Source organism: Abramis brama, assembly GCF_963993115.1.
Source record: "Abramis brama genome assembly, chromosome: 3".
NCBI classification, from domain to species: domain Eukaryota; kingdom Metazoa; phylum Chordata; class Actinopteri; order Cypriniformes; family Leuciscidae; genus Abramis; species Abramis brama.
Genome location: NC_139965.1, coordinates 26013440 through 26033244, shown reverse-complemented (window position 1 = coordinate 26033244; position 19805 = coordinate 26013440). Strand labels below are relative to the sequence as shown.

The following is a 19805-nucleotide window of genomic DNA, read 5'->3' as shown; positions in this document are numbered from 1 at the left end:
TAGAATGCGAGTTTTTGTTTCATTACTGTTTGTAATAGAGTGCTATAATTTATTCTCCTTTAAACTTTCACATTGATTAAGATTTTACATGTCATTTGTTATAATTTGTGGTAAGTGACAACAGGTCTGCCTATCTATCTTTATTCCACTGCATATCTGTCTTCAGTTTATCTCTATCTGTCTGTCTATCTCTCTCGATCTATCCGTCCAACTGTATAACTATCTGTCTAACCTCTGTGTATCTCTATCTATCCAACTACAGTATGTCTGTCTGTTCCCTTTAATTTTCTTTACTCTTTTTTTTTTTTTTTTTTGTCTAAAGTCTAAAAACATAAGTCAAAAAAAAATCCAAGGACTGACTGACAAATGTTGTAGTGAAGTTAATGTGTGTCAAATCAAACAAGTTTGAGCACTTGATTTGTTCGATAAGAACCGTCGTTACCCGTTTTTAAAATGGCAACTGTTTTAAACATTTCTGATGATGTTGTTGACAATTCAGCTTTGACTTGGAAATAATCAGTATATCACATAGCCTTTTCCATTTGGTGATTTCTTCCGATAAAGCTGGTGAATTTTGTGCTTCCTTTTTCTTTCAGGCCCTCAGGAGGCAGAGGCTGAATGTCCTCCTAAAAAAGTCAGGAGGAAGCTTTCTGTGTCTTCTGAGAACCCAGATGAGGCTGGGCCCATTCCTGTGCTGTCCCATTACCCTCCTGCCCTTCAGGAGGTCTTAAGGCAGGAGGGCATGTTCCTGCTGCAGTACACTCCTGAGGGGCAACCGCTCGCCTCCAACAACTTTGATCCAAACTCCACTATCGACATCGGTCACGAGGAGGACCCGTCAGGCAGTAATGCCACAGTCATCCTATCACCCGAGCCCCCTGGCCACACAACACTCCAGGCACTACGTGCTAACAACGGGAATGAGCCAGCTAAAAGGTACCGCATACTGTCATTTGCATGGTTTAATAATGCGGATGTTAAAGTGAACTAGGTAGTTCTGTTTTGGATGCCGTAAATGCGTTTCTCTCCAATTGGTTCCTAGGTTGCAGATCCCATCGTTATTAGACCTTCGAAGATCCAAACCGTCCTACATGGCCATGACCTCAGCTGCTCAGGTCAAGCGCAAGTTCAACTGGTGCGTGTTTATTGTGGGACCTGTTCACTACAGCTGTTTAAAATCTTGCCTTGTTGACATTTTGCACTCTTGGTGTTTTCCAAAATCTCACTTCGTGTCTGTTTGTACCAGTTCCAACCTTGGAAAAGAAGAAAGTTCTCAGGCCGCAGAACCCAAGCGCATAAAGAGAGATCCCTGCAAGCCGTCTAAACCACTGCGAATTCGACGTTTTGGAGGTTAGTATGCTATCCTAAATGCAGAAAAATTGTTAAAAGTTAAGTTACCCTCTATGGGTTCTCCATTTGTATCTTGGAAGTGGAACATAAGTGTCTCTTATTATATTCCATTTATGAAGTCCTCACATAATCCATTATCTTTGGTAAAGTATTGTAATAGTGTAATGGGTGGGCCGGCTGACAGCTGTGAAAGAATGTCAGGCGCACAGCCAGGAGCGCACAATCTCCTCCTCCCACTCCCAATGGCTCTTGCGCTTTCTTTCTCCTTAGTAATATAATGCCATGATTTGGCTGAATTTACCCGTTTCATAAAGTAATAAGCCATTAGAGGCCGTGCATTACAGTGATTTTTGCCACATTTTTGGGGAGCTGCTCCTATTAAATTAAATGACCAAAGAAAATAAGGCACCAATGTTAAAAAAGCCTCTCATTCGATTAAAAATTAATTAAATTAATTACATATGCTGATTAAGCAAATTAAAGGAGTAAACAGTGACTTTTTTTGTTAAACCACTGTTCTAAAGTTTGGAGACGTTACCATTTTTTGAAAGTTTTTTTTTTTTTATGCTCACCAAGGCTGCATTTATTTGATCAAAAATACAGTAAAGCATAATATTGTGAAATATTACAACTTAAAATAGTTTTTCTTATTATAATCTTTATACCCTCTGTTCTCTTTCTCTGCATCTAGTATCTTCGGAGAATGAGCCAAGCCGAAGAGTAGTACGGAGTGTATCTGAGGGAAACCTCCTTCAGCTTGACCAGCGGAAGTCCAAGTTGAGCTCAATGGGGCCCGCTGCGCTCTTTAAAAAAGTCACCAAGAGGATGTGAGAGGTTTCCTCTTGCTATTAAAGGCGCCGCTTTCTCATACACCGACTTTCTCACAGACTTCCTTCTCATTAGAGTTGATGTACAAAATATGTAAAAAGGGAATGTGGGTTTTAAAGTTGTTGGAGTTGGAGGAGCAGGTATTTGGGCTTAATTATTTCTAGGAAACTGTATTTTTTTTGTTAATGTTTTAATGTATGTGTGTATAAAACCTGTTCAGCCTAATATGAAGCACACATTAAAGTATTAATTGATGTTCGGGTCTTGTAAAGAAACATGGTTTTATTATTGCCACTGAATTACTTTTTTTCTCACCTTTTCAAATGTTTTAATTAAAAGAAATTGCTCCATTTAGAGTTCAAATGTGTTTCTATTTCCTGACTGATTAAAAAGAAATCAATTGAGAAATATTGACAGTGTATTTTTTTGAACTAAACTTTAAATTATTTTTTTTTAATTCATTGTCCTTATGCCCACAAAGCCAGAAAATTCAGGAATAATGCACAATATTTGGAAATTCTCTAAACTAGCCAATCTTTTGGCCACCTGGTTACACTATTTGCTTTGTAATAGTTTTAAACTTACTTTGTAACAGTAATGTAGCTGTTGCTCTGACTGGTAACAACTCAAATTAAGAACAGGGTTTTTATATTTCTAGGGAATTTACAACTACTATAATTGACATTTTGTGTTGTAACATTTTGAATTCAGCTGCACAGCAAAACCTATTCAGTCCAATTAACCACAGTTTTTCATTCATCTTCACCTCCAACTGTCTTACAATGCTGTTCGGTCATCTTGTTTCTTGCTGATTTATATGCTTTTCAGTGTGTTCAGAGATTGGGTTCAGCCCACATAAGACATAAAGGGAGTCTGGTGGTTTGGGGTCCATTTCCTGCATACCATCTGTCTGAACCAAAAGAAAATTGAGCCTCCCGTCAGGAATGTGGCCCATTTAATTTTCAAACTCTTTTAACTTATCCAATAATACAATGAGGTTCCATAGAAGTAGTAGTTCTATTCTTCAACTAGAACAGGATTCTCTGCCAATGTTTTGGTTTAGCCTAATGTTTGGAGTTGTCAATACTTGCTGCAGGTAAGAGAGAAGAAAGCAGTGTTATAAATATTATCACTATCTGTCTATATAAATTGGTGTTTTTGAATATTTTTGTATGTTTGAGAGACAAGCAGTTGTGCATAGCTGCCCTGGTTCTAACATCATGCCTAAGGAATTAACAGTAATTAATTCTGGTAATGAGGCTATTATTAACAGATAATTATGTAATATGCCTACAGGAAGATAAGTAGTGGGCTCATGGCATACAGAGCAGCACATCCATAAAGTTTCACCTGTTAGGCCTTCCAGTGGGCTAGAAATTTTTATTTTATTTATTATTATTATTATTTATTAAATTAGACTTTAAAATGTCTTGAGAAACTGCATTCTTCTGTACAGAGTACAGGAATTTATTTACCTTTTAATATTCACATATGCTTATGCTTACATAATTGAATAATTAATTGTGAAAGACTGATCACTTTGACACTAGAATAAATGTGGGACCTTTTCCTTAAACAATTTAGAATAAAACATTTCATGTTCATGGTATTTGCTGAATTGTCTCGCAGTGTGTGGCTGTTCTGCAAAGGAGAAGGAAACTTAACAATAGAATAACAGCAAAAAAGTGACACCAGGAGCACCCAAACACACGAAAAAGTCGTCTGAATGGAAACTGATGTTCATAAGGCTGTTCCTGGCATCACCCTTCTCAACACCTGGAATGTTAGTACAGTTAGGCTCTGGACTGCTGTCATACATTTTGGATTTGACAATCCAATTTATGAATTTTTAACAATGCATTGTTTTTTAAAATATCTAGTGGTGTAATGGGCGGACCACCTGACAGCTGTGAAGCAATATCAAGCACACAGCCAAAACCACACAAACTATTACTACTCCCAATCTCTCTCTTCTCCATTTATGATAATATGAAACTTTTTTATAGTGCCGGTGAACACGTCATCAGAGAAGAGATGATGCAAGAGGGAGGGGAAGTTATTTTGATGAAAGATGACAAGAACATGAATTTAAGACAAAAAAATAAATTAATTAATAACAATCGGATAAATAATTTATAATAAAAACTGCAATATTCCATAAAAAATATGAACTGTCTATTTTGATTTCATGGTGACTTTAAACAATTGGTCCGTATTTTCTCCCAAAAACTTACCGTGTTTTCTGCTCCATATTGACAGAGAAAAAGCCAGACCTGACATTTGAGGACCTACACAAGTCAGGCCACAGACAGTCTTCAACAGGATTTGGGAGGGACTCACCACGTACTCAGCTATAGAAGGTGTTCCACTACCTTCTGTACCGAAGTCACTGAAAAAATAAATTAAAAAAAGGTTATCTTTATCGCCATTATTCAAAATGCATTTATCAGGCACATTAGTCTTATTCAGTATTTAACAGAATTATCACATTTACATCCATTTAAATGTCTCTTGAGATCTTAAGTTGCAGACTTTCCGTTCACACCAAGAACGATAGCGATATTAGTTTCCACACCAACGCAGAATAATGTTCTGTTCATTATAAACACGCTGCAGTCTTGTCGTCTGTCGCTTTAAATGCTAGAGCTCTTTAAAGTAGGACAGATTTTGATTGGCTGTCAATGTTTTTATCGTTCATCAGCTGGAAAAAAAACGATACCAACAATATCATTCCTCGGTGCCATTATCATCAGTGCAGAGTAGATTACTCACAAACTGTAATCCATTAATAATCACAAATTACATGATGAAAATTGTAGTTAGTAACGTAGTCTATTTCATGACACATTTTAGGTAATGTAATCTGATTACTTTTGACCTAACTCATTTATCACATTCATTTGAATAGAATCTTGTAGAGTGAATTATGTGTCAGTCTTTCTCAAACTGGGGTTTGTGTAGGACCTCCAGGGGGGTCGTAAATTGACGAAAAGCTAGTAATTCATTTAATCTTAATGTTCAATTAAAAGAAAAATATTTTAAAATAAAATAAAAAAAATTTCATAATGGAACATTTGTTCACTTATTTATGCTTTGCACCCTCTCAATTTTCCATGTAATTTTGCCTAACTTAATCATTTTAAATTTAAAAGATAAAATTAGGAGAATATTAAGTAATCATAATCAATAAAAAGTAACTGATTATGAGTAAGCTATTTTAAAATGTAATCTGATTACAAGTATTTAATTTTAGGAATGTAATCAGATTACAGTTACTACCCAGCACTGGTTATCGTTATAGTTGTGGTGTGGTCTCTGCTATTCTTTTACATTTAAACTATATCTTTATCGTTATAGTTATCGTTTTTGGTGTGATCAGGAATTTTACTGTCCAATATTTGTATCTGAAGAGGCTGAGTTTTCTCAAAACTATACTCAGAATTAAGCTGTTTAACATCAATTAACAACACTGATGAAAACAAAATTTTTTATATGTCACAAATATAAAATTTCATATTACTGGCCCCATATTGGAGTTTACATCTGTCAATTCAATATGGTTTCTTTTATTCAGTGTTTAAATTACTTCAGATTTCTATTACACTACCGAGTGATTTTTAATCTTTGTTCTTTTTTTTAATAAATGTCTAAATTAGTTTTTTGAGTTTTTTTTTTTTTTAATTTAAAGCAACTCTAAACCTGAGGAATTTTTACTCTGACAATTTATTTAGTTAATTATTTCATGGTTTTGAGAGGATTTATTCGCATAAAAATATGAATACATATAAATTGATTCATAAATCTCTCTAATCTCATTTTGATTTCTCTTTAAAGGTGAACGCCAGAATTGCTCCAGTGATTTGGAAAACTACCATAAACCATCTAGTATTGATCACTGGTGGGACTATTGTTGAGAATTCTGAATTGCAGACTAAACAGTAATGAGATACTACATAATACCCCTTTGGTTGCTGTTTTCATATTCCCACAGCCAAACATCACAAAAGACTGATATTGAACATGCAATCGGACACCTGCCTCCCTCTTTTAGTGTCTCTTAAGCTCCGATCTCTTGGGTGAAACGCAATGCCAGCTAAAATACTGGAAACGTCTCTTCTTTAACTTTGATATCAGCCTCATAACTGTCAGTTTGCAGCATGCTTTCATTGTCTGCTTTATTTTTAAGAGTTCGCTCAAGCACCTGCTTATGTTCCTCCTCTCTCATTCACAAAAATCGTACACTGAGCTTTTTTCCCCTTTTTTTCTGAAAGGGGAAGGCTGTGACTAAAGTTTATTAACTTCCTCTGAGCCAATGAGCTCACGGCTGTGTTTCCAAGATTGTCCAATAGGACGAAGTGAGAGGTTGGAGGTGGATGTTGCTTAGCAACTGCAGGTAGAATGAGATCACGTTGAACTCATTGTCTTATCAGAGGGCCTCGAGAGACTTCACATGCATTGTTTTGTGATATAAATTGTTGAAAAAGATGCACGTGTAAAGTGCGTCAAAAAGCCCTAAAGTCTGAATTTGATGGGATTACAAACATTTTTTGGAGTTGATAAAGAAATCCTTTCATGGAGATAGTTGATAAAGTTATATCTTAAAGGGAAGTAGTGTGGGGGGGACTGTGTATTATCACCAGATATTGTTCAGCTTTAGGTTTACATGCACTTCTCTTTTTTAAAAAACATAATTTTAATATTGCCATGTATGAAGTTCTCCAGAATTTCAAAGCAGACTACTCCTGGCTGTTTTTGTGACAGGTGAGTGGCATCGCAATGTAAACAAACACACGCAGTACCTCCTACGGTGCAACGTAGCCAGCCGGCTCACATCACAGATGCCATGCTTTTGGTACCCGGATAATTACAGACTTCGGCACCACTGTACTTCCAACATGTGACAGAGAACACTTTCTCTCTCACAGAGAGTTTGCCAGCTAACACTTCAGAGATGATGCAGCCTTGATAACTTCTTGGTCGTGCGTATCACTACATCTGACCTGAAGTTATATTGCACAGATTTACGTGTGGGTGTGCAGTGTCATAATGCATCATTTTGACTAAATGTGTGGCGTACTAGCAGATGAAAAAACACAATTTGAAGCAAGATTAACAGTTGTATTGAAGTTCATGAAATGGTTTAACATGGCTTGTCTTATTTGCGTCTGTTATCCTTCCTATATTCCTTTATCTCTTGTTGTAACATTATCTTTTAAACTAATCCTCAACTTCTAATCTTCTTTGACGTCCAAGTCTTTTTAACAGAAAAAGCAATCATTTAAAAGGCCTTATCAGAAGATACTGCATGTCGGGGTGAAGCGGGGCAGGGACAAAGATTGGCTCAAAAGGAACACAGTGTTTTAGAATTAAAAAGACAAATAGGCTGAATCTAAAAGCTGAGGGGGAGAGCAACAGGGAGGGAAAAAGAAATAGCTGGATGGTAGTCGAATGCCTGAAAGGATGAAGATAATGAATAAGTGTGATTTGATTAGCAGGAACACCTGAGACGAACCCAGAAATAGATGCTGACTCAATGATGGCCTCAATATGAGTTGCAGAAAATGCCACTGATAGCCACAAGTCTTTAGAGAACAAGTAAGAAATGAGAAAAATAAAGATATTGATTAATTTATGATTAAAAAAAAGAACTTTAATTACATTAACAACAGTGTAACATTTTCACACACACACACACACACACATAGAGAGAGAGTGTATATAATGCATTACTAAGTAATTCATGACTTTTCACTTGAAAAAGTAAATTAAAGGATTTATCTTAATTGTTCTGTATTTTAATTAGTTACTTCTGATGTAATTACATTAAATAAAGTAGACTATAGAACAATTCATATAAAACAATAATGGATTTAACATCAAATTTGAATGCGTGTTTTTAATGTAACCTCCATTTAAATACTTTAGTCTGTTCGATAATAATCTGCAATTTTATATTATTTATTTGAAAGAATTAAAAGAGCAGTTTCATGTCTATCCTTGTATTGTTCAACTGGTCGATGTTGTTATGGGATTTATATATATTTATCCCATTTAACTACTATTATTAAATAATTTGAAAGTGTCAGTACTGCCTCAAAACTGAGCGTAAAGAATATGGTTAAATTATATATTAGGTTAAAGGTCATCAAATTAAATGTTGGCCTTTGTCTGCGTGTAGCTCCTGCAGGGAAGGATTGATTATTATGCAAACCACAAGCAGGTGTGCCTGTAACAAGTCTTTGATGCATTATCTTTTAGAAACTGCAGGTGAGTAATGGATAATCATATAATTATGAAATTGTTGCCAAAAAAACAATGGCTTTCTATATAGGCTAAAGACAATCTATGGCTATATTGGAAAAGCTGGATGCAAACAGAATTTAGTGAAGATTAATCACATTTTATACAAACAACAATACAATAATTTAACTTTTTTACTAAATTAAATTGTGGATAACAGCCCAGATAGATTGTTCATAGACAAATTTGATTAAAAAAATAATGAATTAATGATCAAATAAAAAAAAATAATAATAAATTCAAATTAATGTTTGATTTTATACTGATATCGTGCAGAAACCTTGACAAATATGAGTTTTGTCTCACTTTGTTGAGATCTTTTTGAAAGAGTCACATTGTGAGAGAAGATGAGATATTACTCTCCATTTATTCTCATTGCTCTCTAGGAGAAACAGTTGAGACATTAAGATCTCATGTATGATTTTCCTTTCTTGCGGGGATGACGGGCATCTATTATCACGAAGTTTGCGACTTTCATACGAAGGATTATAAAACAGGACTGTTTCAGCACACTAATTCCCAGCTTTCAGAGTGGAAAATATTCAAATAGATGGTATGGAAATCCTTGGATAAGCTAAGATTTGAAATGTAAAGCAGGGTACGTGGGAGATCGACCCGCTCCCTAATGCTCCCTGCAAGCTCCGCCACTCAGACGAATATCAAAATTCTTGGAGCAGGGAGAGAATCCGTGGATCTGGCGCGTTTTCCGAAATCAGACCCAGTCAAATGGGACCACCGGTCCGACACTACCTAGCAGCACACCACAGCATTAAGGTAAGCCTGATGGCAATTAGCATTCTGATGCAATATTAGTTCCTTGTATGAACTGTGGCTGTGTCCCACAGAAACACAGCCCGACAGATACAGGAAAAAGATGTGCAGATAAGATGGCCCAACCTGAAGTATGTAGGTGAGCAGTAAGTACAGATGAAGAATAATGAGAATGTTCTTGTTTTAAATGCTGAGCGCATTGTTCGAACCTTGCAAACAAAAGGTGTGTCATTACGTCACAGGGCAGCGAGAGGTTAAGCGCAGAGTGAAAACAATGCAGCTTCCATTCAAATATATTCAAACCAAAATACAGGATCACCACAATATCCCATTGCATGACAGCAGGTGATTGCATTTTGAGTATGGATCATGTGAAGGGCAAAAGTAGTGTGTGTAGTTATGGTTACATACAGACTTGAACCTAAGATTGGCTTTGCAGAATCCTTTGTAGAAAATTTCAGGCAGAAATGCATGATGAAACAAAATGAGGTATCATATTCTTTGCCTATTTCTTTTATTTCTTCCCACCATACTCCTACGTATACTCAATTTCCCTTCAAATTAAATTGTTGTCGCTACGTTACCATTCAGTGGGTCAATAAATAGGACGACTGTATGGGCATTAGTGTTGATGAGTCAGTCCCTGACGACCTCGCTCTTATTGTGAGAACACCTAAAGGCTGTCTATTGCCTTATCCTGAGGGTGAAAATGTCCTGAGGTTTGACAGTGAAATGAAAAATGGCACATAATGTGGACACTGGATTTGATTATTAGTGTGGCGATCCTCTCTGAGGATTTGACGTTTTGTTGTGGTGTTTTGCACCAATAAGGGTCATTTGGTTTCAGCCCTTTTTTTAACTTCAGTTGAGTCACAAAGGACCGGTGTTGATTAGGTAACTCCTGGCATCAGAATCCAAGGGCAAATGTCCATCCCGTCATGACAAGCTGACATTTGCGAAGGTTTGACGATAAACATTATCCGGTCTCTCACGAGGAGGGAAGGAGGAACGTGAGAGAAAGCAAGGGAGTGTCTTGATGCAAACGTTCTTATAGGCTTTATTTTGTCTCTCTCTGCTGCTTTCTCCTCCTTTACCAAATATAGCAGTAGAATAATGAAAACAATATCCAGTTTATATCTGCAAGTTAGTGAGATACCCACTCTCATTTGCAGCGAGAGCAAATGACCCCGGGGATGAGTCATAACATCACTTTAAGGCTGTTACATTCTCTCTACACAAACATGGCGAAATCCAACATGCGCCCAGGTATCCTTACTAAATATAAGTGGCCAGAGAGCTCTGTTACCCAGCAGGGCCACGAGTCCCACAGTCCTTCCCCTCGATGCCCTTCCAAATCTAGCCTCTCTTTGAACATTTCCATTGAAAGGCAGCACTTTACCCATGGGGAGTGAGATGAAGAGCTAATGAGAGACTTTTCTAGCTGATTAGACCTGCCATACATGAAGCGTCTGATAGTGTGATGTGATGGTATGTTCACATTGTGAAATAATATATATTCTGTCATTGTTTAATCACCCTCATGTCGATCCAAACCTGTATGACTTACTTTCTTATTTGTAACACAAAAGAATACACTTTGGAAAGTTTTTTTTTTTTTTTTTTTTTTCATGCAATGGCTATCAACCTTCAAAATATTTATGTGTGTGTTCCAATTAATGAAAAAAGTTGTACAGATTTGGAACGACATACGAATAATTAAATGATTTTAATTTACATTTTTGAGTGGATTATCCTTTAAGTTGGACTTGATATTACGGAGCATTTTAAATTAAGTGTGAGGTTTTGCATTATTAATTTGGTGGTTTTGACCTATACATTCTTATGAGATTTATTTTGACCTAAAAATGCTTATGAAGTACTGTAAACTCAGTAACATTCCACATGACTTAAGTGGGAAAAAAACTTGTCTACATGCAAACTATTGACTGAGGACTGTAAATACTGTATTTGTCTTATCTTTTCATTCATCGTGCCGCAGCATACTATATATGGTTAAACACATTATTTTATTCTATGTCAGATGACTGACATAAAATCATTTTCATTGTATTGAAACCATCTTGAATCTGTCTGACCACTCCCTACTATACAGCCACAGGCTTAAAACTAAAGTGTTAACAGTCTCTGTCTTATCAGACAGATATCAACTTTGCTTAGTTTAAAGGAAGAAAAGAACCAAAGGGAGGTGGGAGGTGTGTGGGGGGGTGGGGGCTGGGGGGGTGGGTGCTGGTTGTAATCGGACCCTGTTTCCAGGAGTCTAAGAGGATTTCGATGCAGTAATATTATATGTCGGTCCGAGCTAAAGGAAGACAAAGGTGCGCAGCCAAGCACCAGAGCAGAGCATGTCATCTAAATAGTGCTGGGCTTCTATTTGCAGTTTATTACATCCAACTGCTTTGTCAGTTGAGTTTGGCTGGGAGGCGGCACAAAGGAGGCAGTTTGTTCACCCTCGACAAGCATGCTTTTATTTGCGGCAGCCCTTTGATGTATAGAGAGAAACATTTGGAGTTAGATATCCCTAACAGATCAACAGGGAAGAAATCCCACTCTTTTAGTATTGTCTTTAACAATTCCCAGCCTTTCAGCAACTCCCGCCTTTATTCACTTTAATGGCCTTACTTTAGACCATTGAGCGAGCTGTCTATTATTATAGCGTTATGGGGAGACATTTGTGTCTGAAAGTTTAATTGTATGCATGCCAAACGTGAGGGAATGGACATGTTGGAAATTGTAGTTTAACAGAAACAGTAGTTTCTCACGCCAAGTGCACATATGTTCGCTCAGTGTCAAAACAGAATTACAGACCCAATTACAACATTTAGTTTGCACCTGGTCCTTAAGACAAGGCTATAATAACAAAGCTAGTCAAGGAATTAACTAATATGCCATTAGCAAGATCTAGTCTTAATGGTAAGTTGCAAATGATGATGCACCAAACTGTCAGACAATTTGCATTATAATACATTGCAAATTATGTTGTTGTGACTCCACTTGAACAAAAACAATAGTTTAGTGGTTAATGACTGTGGAGAGGAAGCTCATGTCCTCAGTTTTGTTTTAAAAGGACCATTCACCAAAAAGGACATTTCTGATGAAAATGACTGATAATCTCTCTCAAGATCTTTGAATCTTGATCAGTTTGATGAATCATTCAGACTGGTTTTGTGAATCAAATAAAGTGATTCATTAAACAGATTTGACTCCGGCAACAACTTCTCAAGAACTGAACTGTCAAGAATGTGCCAAGGAGAGCTAAAACGGGTGTCAACCTTTTTAGTGAATAACGATTTGTCAAATTGTCCTTTGTTTTGTATGTTCCAGTTTCTGTCTCTATTTTTTGTGCATAGAAAAGAGTGACCAGTGCATTATTTAAAATGTACTTTTTGTTCCACCAAATAAAGTAAGCCATTCAGGCTTGAAGCAACAGCAGAATTGTACATTTAGGATGAACTTTTCTTTAAAGGAATGATAAATCATTATTTTCTATAGGTGAGGTTATCAGTACAATAAAAGAATAGTCATTTATTTTATTTGTCTCTTTCACACACTGTCAAGTCTTAATTAAAAAAATGAACTCTATTAAGAAACTTTTTACAACTGCCAATAGTACCACAAGAGACCAAATTCTAACTAAAATGGCCAACGAAAATGGCCACTGACTCACCAGATGAATAAAAACAGTGCAAGCGCATATGCTCTTGAGACTTGCAGCTTTCATGTCTCAGCCCTTATAAAAAGAACAACGGTATTTGATGTATTGGTACCTAATGATGTCCACAGATTAATTGTCTCATTTTGTGTTTGTCCTATTTTGTCTCGTTAAGCAAAGGGTTTTACTGATATAACTATGAACAGCGATGCTTATGGCTGTACGATGAACAGATCAATATTAGATGTCCATGTACTCTGAGATGCAAATAAACAAAACCTCACTGTTGTTGGCCCTTACAAACCTCAGCTATTGAAAAGCATGCAAATAAGACTAGTCAAATAAACTGCAGCACCTATGGGTGAGGGAACATTGGTTGTAGTTAAAAAAATATTTTGCTTTAAATTATATGGATTATAATTTAAATTATAAATGATATAAAAAATCTACTTATTTCATTAGGCAGCAAATTAATTTGTTGTGATATGTAAGTGCATGAGAATGAATGTGCTTTTTAGTTAATTTTAGCTATGTATAAAATTGACATTTCTGTGATGATTCATGCTTGTTAGGCAGTGAATTTAATCACTTTTTATAATAAATAAATGGCATAAACAATGTTGTGCAAGTAAATTACTTTATGATGATATGAATGCATCAATGTAGCGAGAGAAAGATCAGACAGAAATATTTGTTATATTTAACAAATAATCCATAATATCCCTCACTCAAGCAAACCATGGACTAGAGTTAACTGCAGCTAACACACAGGCAGAACCAGGTGTACGGTTACAGGACACATTAAGACTGATAAGACTTTTTATGACCAAAAGGAATTTAGAGAGAGTTTTGACTTACTTAATTCTCGTTGAAAAGGCTGAATAAACCCTTTTAAACCTATATATTCTATATACACTCACCTAAAGGATTATTAGGAACACCATACTAATACTGTGTTTGACCCCCTTTCGCCTTCAGAACTGCCTTAATTCTAAGTGGCATTGATTCAACAAGGTGCTGAAAGCATTCTTTAGAAATGTTGGCCCATATTGATAGGATAGCATCTTGCAGTTGATGGAGATTTGTGGGATGCACATCCAGGGCACGAAGCTCCCGTTCCACCACATCCCAAAGATGCTCTATTGGGTTGAGATTTGGTGACTGTGGGGGCCATTTTAGTACAGTGAACTCATTGTCATGTTCAAGAAACCAATTTGAAATGATTCGAGCTTTGTGACATGGTGCATTATCCTGCTGGAAGTAGCCATCAGAGGATGGGTACATGGTGGTCATAAAGGGATGGACATGGTCAGAAACAATGCTCAGGTAGGCCGTGGCATTTAAACGATGCCCAATTGGCACTAAGGGGCCTAAAGTGTGCCAAGAAAACATCCCCCACACCATTACACCACCACCAGCAGCCTGCACAGTGGTAACAAGGCATGATGGATCCATGTTCTCATTCTGTTTACGCCAAATTCTGACTCTACCATCTGAATGTCTCAACAGAAATCGAGACTCATCAGACCAGGCAACATTTTTCCAGTCTTCAACTGTCCAATTTTGGTGAGCTCGTGCAAATTGTAGCCTCTTTTTCCTGTTTGTAGTGGAGATGAGTGGTACCCGGTGGGGTCTTCTGCTGTTGTAGCCCATCCGCCTCAAGGTTGTGCGTGTTGTGGCTTCACAAATGCTTTGCTGCATACCTCGGTTGTAACGAGTGGTTATTTCAGTCAAAGTTGCTCTTCTATCAGCTTGAATCAGTCGGCCCATTCTCCTCTGACCTCTAGCATCAACAAGGCATTTTCGCCCACAGGACTGCCGCATACTGGATGTTTTTCCCTTTTCACACCATTTTTTGTAAACCCTAGAAATGGTTGTGCGTGAAAATTCCAGTAACTGAGCAGATTGTGAAATACTCAGACCGGCCCGTCTGGCACCAACAACCATGCCACGCTCAAAATTGCTTAAATCACCTTTCTTTCCCATTCTGACATTCAGTTTGGAGTTCAGGAGATTGTCTTGACCAGGACCACACCCCTAAATGCATTGAAGCAACTGCCATGTGATTGGTTGATTAGATAATTGCATTAATGAGAAATTGAACAGGTGTTCCTAATAATCCTTTAGGTGAGTGTATAGCCACTTGAGAAAGTTGTAAACATGTATCCAATTTTCCCATCTCATGATTTTCATTTTATAGGGTTTGGCCTATATATTAATTCAAACTCAGAATTGCATTCTATGGTTAACTAAAATCACATGTGTAGCATGTTTGGTATGAACTCCAATTTGTATTCCCTATTTGTTCATTTACATCACATGTTGCTAACTCTGTGACCCATTAGTATTATAAGAGTCTTGAAGGTTCTTCTCTAAAACACCCAATCAATTATTGGCTTACACACCTCCAGAGTGTGTGACAACTTATATAGAAGATCACAAGATCAGGGTGGATTCTGAGAAATTATAATGTGAAGATGATGCTGAGCTAGAAATCTTCTAAGGAGCCCTGAGTTTGTGCCAGGCTGCGGCCTTGTCTTTACATGCACCAAAGATCCTCTGACTCCACCTTGTTCTCTCTCATCAAGACAACATCAGCACAGATCAACTAGAGCCTCAACATACTGCATCAGAACAGATAATGGGTGAGACAAACATAGTCTCATTATTTGATACATTAAGTATCCCTACCCCCTTTCAAAGAAGGGTGTATTAGAACTAAACTGATGGTTTGCTCAAGGCTGTTGATCAGCTGAATTTCAAACAATGCTACAACTTCTTGTTTTCCTGTATTCTGCTTCAGCTCTCTTTCCGTTGCTAAACTGTATGCATGTATGTATGTGTGTGTATGTTAGATTAGTCTACGTGTTTTGTCTAGTTAATAAAGTCTTGTTCGTGTCACATTTAAAGTTGTTTGTGGTTCGTGCTCATATACTGGAGTCCCTAATCATGCAGATTTTGGCTACATGCTCTGAGTAGTACTGTACAGTATGAAAGTTATTTTCCATACCCCGGAAATTAACATTTCTTAGAATTAATAAATAATTAATACTAAGCATTCGCTGGACGAACAGGTTAGTAGATAGTGGTATTAGTTCTGCTATATTCAGTTAATTCTATTAACTGATCCCAATATTTATAACTAATTATAATGAGTTATAATTAATTATTCATATTTCCCTTGAGCTAATTTGCTACATCAACTTACATAACCTAGTAGCCTACATTAACTGTTATCACATACAGTGTGCAAATGAATGTGTTTGTACTTGTGCATTTAGACATGTCTCTCTCAGTACATGTATGGTGACTCCTAGATCTTTCACATTTTAAATATATGTGTATCTAATGCTGTGCACTTACATTAATGCTAAGATTGTCTTTGTGTGCATCTGTGAAACCATATGAATGCTATAGATCAGAGCTTGTAAAAAACTTAAAAGCCTATTATAATGGCCACAGAGTGAGTGTATCTATTTAGGAAGTATATTGTAAAGGTAAAGAGCTCTACACACTACCCTGTAACACAAGCTCAATGCTCAAATTAAACATTTGATTTATGTCGCAAGCTCCAGTACTAGTAGTTTCTCAATTTACACCACTGTGTGTTTGTTTGTTTGTTTGTTTGTTTGTTTGTGTGTGTGTGTGTGTGTGCGCGCGTGCGTGTGCGTGTGTGTGTGTGTTTTCTTACAATTGCCAAGCAGCTTCACAGCCGGCTGTTAGCCATGTCGTGTTGATATGTAAATTGTGTTGATGTGCTACTAGCTGGAAACTGTTGCCTGGTAGAGAGAATTAATAGTAAAATGCTGATTTGATTGATGACTGCTTTTCAGATCCGCTTTAAGTATGATCTTAGAAAATATAGAATAGAATAGAATAGAATAGAATAGAATAGAATAGAATAGAATAGAATAGAATAGAATAGAAAAGAATAGAATATGCCCATATCTGAAAGCATGTATATCAAAAGTTCACTAAGCATAATGACAAAAAACTTTATCTAAAAAACGATTGTTGATAAATGTTAGAGGAGTGACTGTGATGGACTTTTTGTCATCAATCTTATAGTCATAACAAGTTTGACATCATCATCAAGTTTTAACACTGCATTATGACTCATTATAATATAAAGATCCACCTCCCCATGTGATTCAGTCATTGGCACTTTTTCATCACAAATCACTAGATGCTTTACTATTTTAAATCATGAGGATTCTTGAGGTAAGATCTGCCACTGAAGAATTCCAGTGTGAGTATCAAATCCCAGATCTAAGCACTGGGAAACAATATGTAAGTCTTTTCACATTTTTAAGCAATGGGTTTAAAGCATAATAGGTTTCACCTGGGATGTGTAGAACTTTGTGAATCACAGGCATTCCAATTCTGCTGAAATCTTCAGGAAAGTTTGGTGTGTGCAGATTTGTTATAGGCCTGTACATAAAGTGAATATAAGATATAAGCAACAGTGAATATAAGATATAAGCAATAGTGTATGAACAATTTGAAAAAAAAAGATGAATGGGGTGTCAGGTTTACTTCACCCTTGCATTAAAATGTTACCTCACACGTGATGTTGCGCAATTCTGAAAAGTGTCAGAGTTGAACTAGCTTAAACAGTAGAGCACGGCACCAGAAAGCAGCTGTAAAAGAGAGTGAGGATGACAGAGAAATTAAGTGAAGAAACAATAGATGTCCCTTCAGCCCTATAGAAGACGAGATGCATCCTTCCACCGACACGTGCACACACCCACTGCTGAGGGTTATTTTTACTGCCAGGTACTGTGTAAGTTGTGACGTGCAAGCCCCATTACTGATATTTATGGAACACAAATTGAAACAGAGAAATGATACGGCATTCCCCACGGACCCATCCACTCTTAATAGTGGTCGGTAAATGGAGTGAAGAAGGGGGCTCAGAAATGCTGACGATGCAATTCTTTTGGCTGCCATACACTTCAGTTCTCATAATGATTTTGGAGACTGAGCGAAGCCCAAATGTAATTAGGCATGACAAACAAGCGAGCTCAGGTGACCTGGATAAAGACAACATTGGGTTCAAATAAAACTAGCCAGAGAAATGAATTTACATATTGTGACAGTATAGAGTTATAGGATAGACCTTTCTACCCTCTCCTCCCAAAGTTTCTTTTAATAAGGGACTTTTTTTTCTTGTTAAACCTAAGTTTTGTGGTTTCTACAAAGATGCACAGTATTTCTCACTTCCGGTGAAGATCTCCCATGCCGTGCTAATATTTTTGTATATTTCAGAAAATTTCATTTCATTTTAATTATTTGTAAAATCTACTAATTATTTCTACACAAATTTTTTTCAGTGCACTATTGTCTTCAGGCTTTTGTCAACTAAGCCCCAAAATGTCTAACTAAAATTATTTTACTGTCATAATTAAAAATAAATTGAAGAGAACACGTCTTGCATTGAAGTAAAGTTCATAATTTGGGCTCAAACTGTTCACAACAGGATCTAAGATTGTGTGTGTGTGCGTGTGTGTGTGTGTGTGTACTTGTACAACTATCTTTGTGAGGACCAGTTTGAGTTTTAGACCATTGGAGTGAGGACAAAGAGAGTAAAGTGAGGACACATTTTGGCCGGTCCTCACTTTCTGAGACCCCTTTAAAGGCCTGTTTGAGGGTCAAGACTTGGTTTTAGGGATAAGATTATAATTAGGTTAAGGGTAGGTTTAGGGTAAGGGTTCGGGTTAGGCACTTAGTTGTGATGGGTAAGGTTAGGGTAAGCGGCTAGAGATTGCATTGTGTCAATGAATGTCCTCATAAAGATAGATGTACAAGAATGTGTGTGTGTGTGTGTGTGTGTGTGTGTGTGTGTGTGTGTGTGTGTGTGTGTGAATATTGAATATAAATGGCAGTGGTTCAGGTGCTTAAATATATTACTGTTCAAAAATGTAAGGTGTCGGATGAGAGTGGGTGCAGTCTTAGGTAGGAGACGGTGCTGGTGGTCTAACTGACCTGTAGTTTGAGGTTCTGGGTATCTCTTTAGGAGTTACGGGGGAGGGCAGAGGTGGTGCAGAGGGCCGTCCTCTGAATGTGAGTCATCCAGGGTGCCTGTGAAAACTGTGGGAGCGTGGAAAGAACGGAGGAGAGGAAAGGAAGACTGGAGTGATGAAGTGATGTGGCTTTGAGAAAGAAGAGGAAGTGATGACGGGTTATGAGGGAGGTTCTGGATGTGTTTAGACATTTAGAAGACAATTAGTGTGGCGTCCTCAGTACTGGCCCTGAACCCTCCACAAGAGTTATGCTTTTTTGTGGCGGTGTTTTATTCTGTTTAACCACTTCAAGGACCATGTCCCTAAGCAACATAGCCCTCCTTCATCCGTCTCGACGGTCTTCATTTGAAATATCTATATACTCCACAAACTATACTCACCCGTGACAGTGTTTTCAACCTTGAGCCATTCATTCTTCAAAAAATGTCTTCCGTAATATCTATGCTCATTAATGTGTCCTTACAGAGCATTGTTGACCCTCTTCTGATCACGGAGAACTAGAACGTGTTAGTCTGGAGTGCACCAAGACCTGCAAGAGAAAAATGAGTCACGCAGGGACGAATTTGAGGCAGGAAACTCAGTAACAGAAAAATGTTCAAATAAAAAAAGTGAATAAACCTTTAAAAGAAACACTCATACTTTGCTTAAGGTATGTAATGTCACAACCCAAACATTGTATGGTATTGTATTTAATTGTTTTGTTTCTGCTTTAGTAAATAAGCAGATTCCGATATCATCATAATTTATTTAATTAAAAAAAACATGAAAAATACATTCAAAGTGCATCTAAAAACTCTTGAAAAAAACTTTAAAAACAATGTGAGATGGTCTGTAAAAATGCTGTTGCAAATTGCATTATATCT

The 19805-nt window shown here is 37.0% G+C and overlaps 1 protein-coding gene across 1 annotated transcript in view; it reads left to right on the top strand.

The window, feature by feature from the left end:
• kif18a (kinesin family member 18A) overlaps positions 1-2433 on the top strand; it is a 33713-nt gene extending 31280 nt beyond the window's left edge. Inside the window, exons 15-18 of the mRNA XM_084108032.1 lie at positions 597-936; positions 1043-1135; positions 1247-1350; positions 2042-2433. Coding sequence (XP_083964158.1) covers positions 597-936; positions 1043-1135; positions 1247-1350; positions 2042-2181 — 677 coding nt within the window. The 3' untranslated portion in view covers positions 2182-2433. The remainder of the gene's footprint in view (positions 1-596; positions 937-1042; positions 1136-1246; positions 1351-2041) is intronic.
• The last annotated feature ends 17372 nt before the right edge of the window (positions 2434-19805 follow it).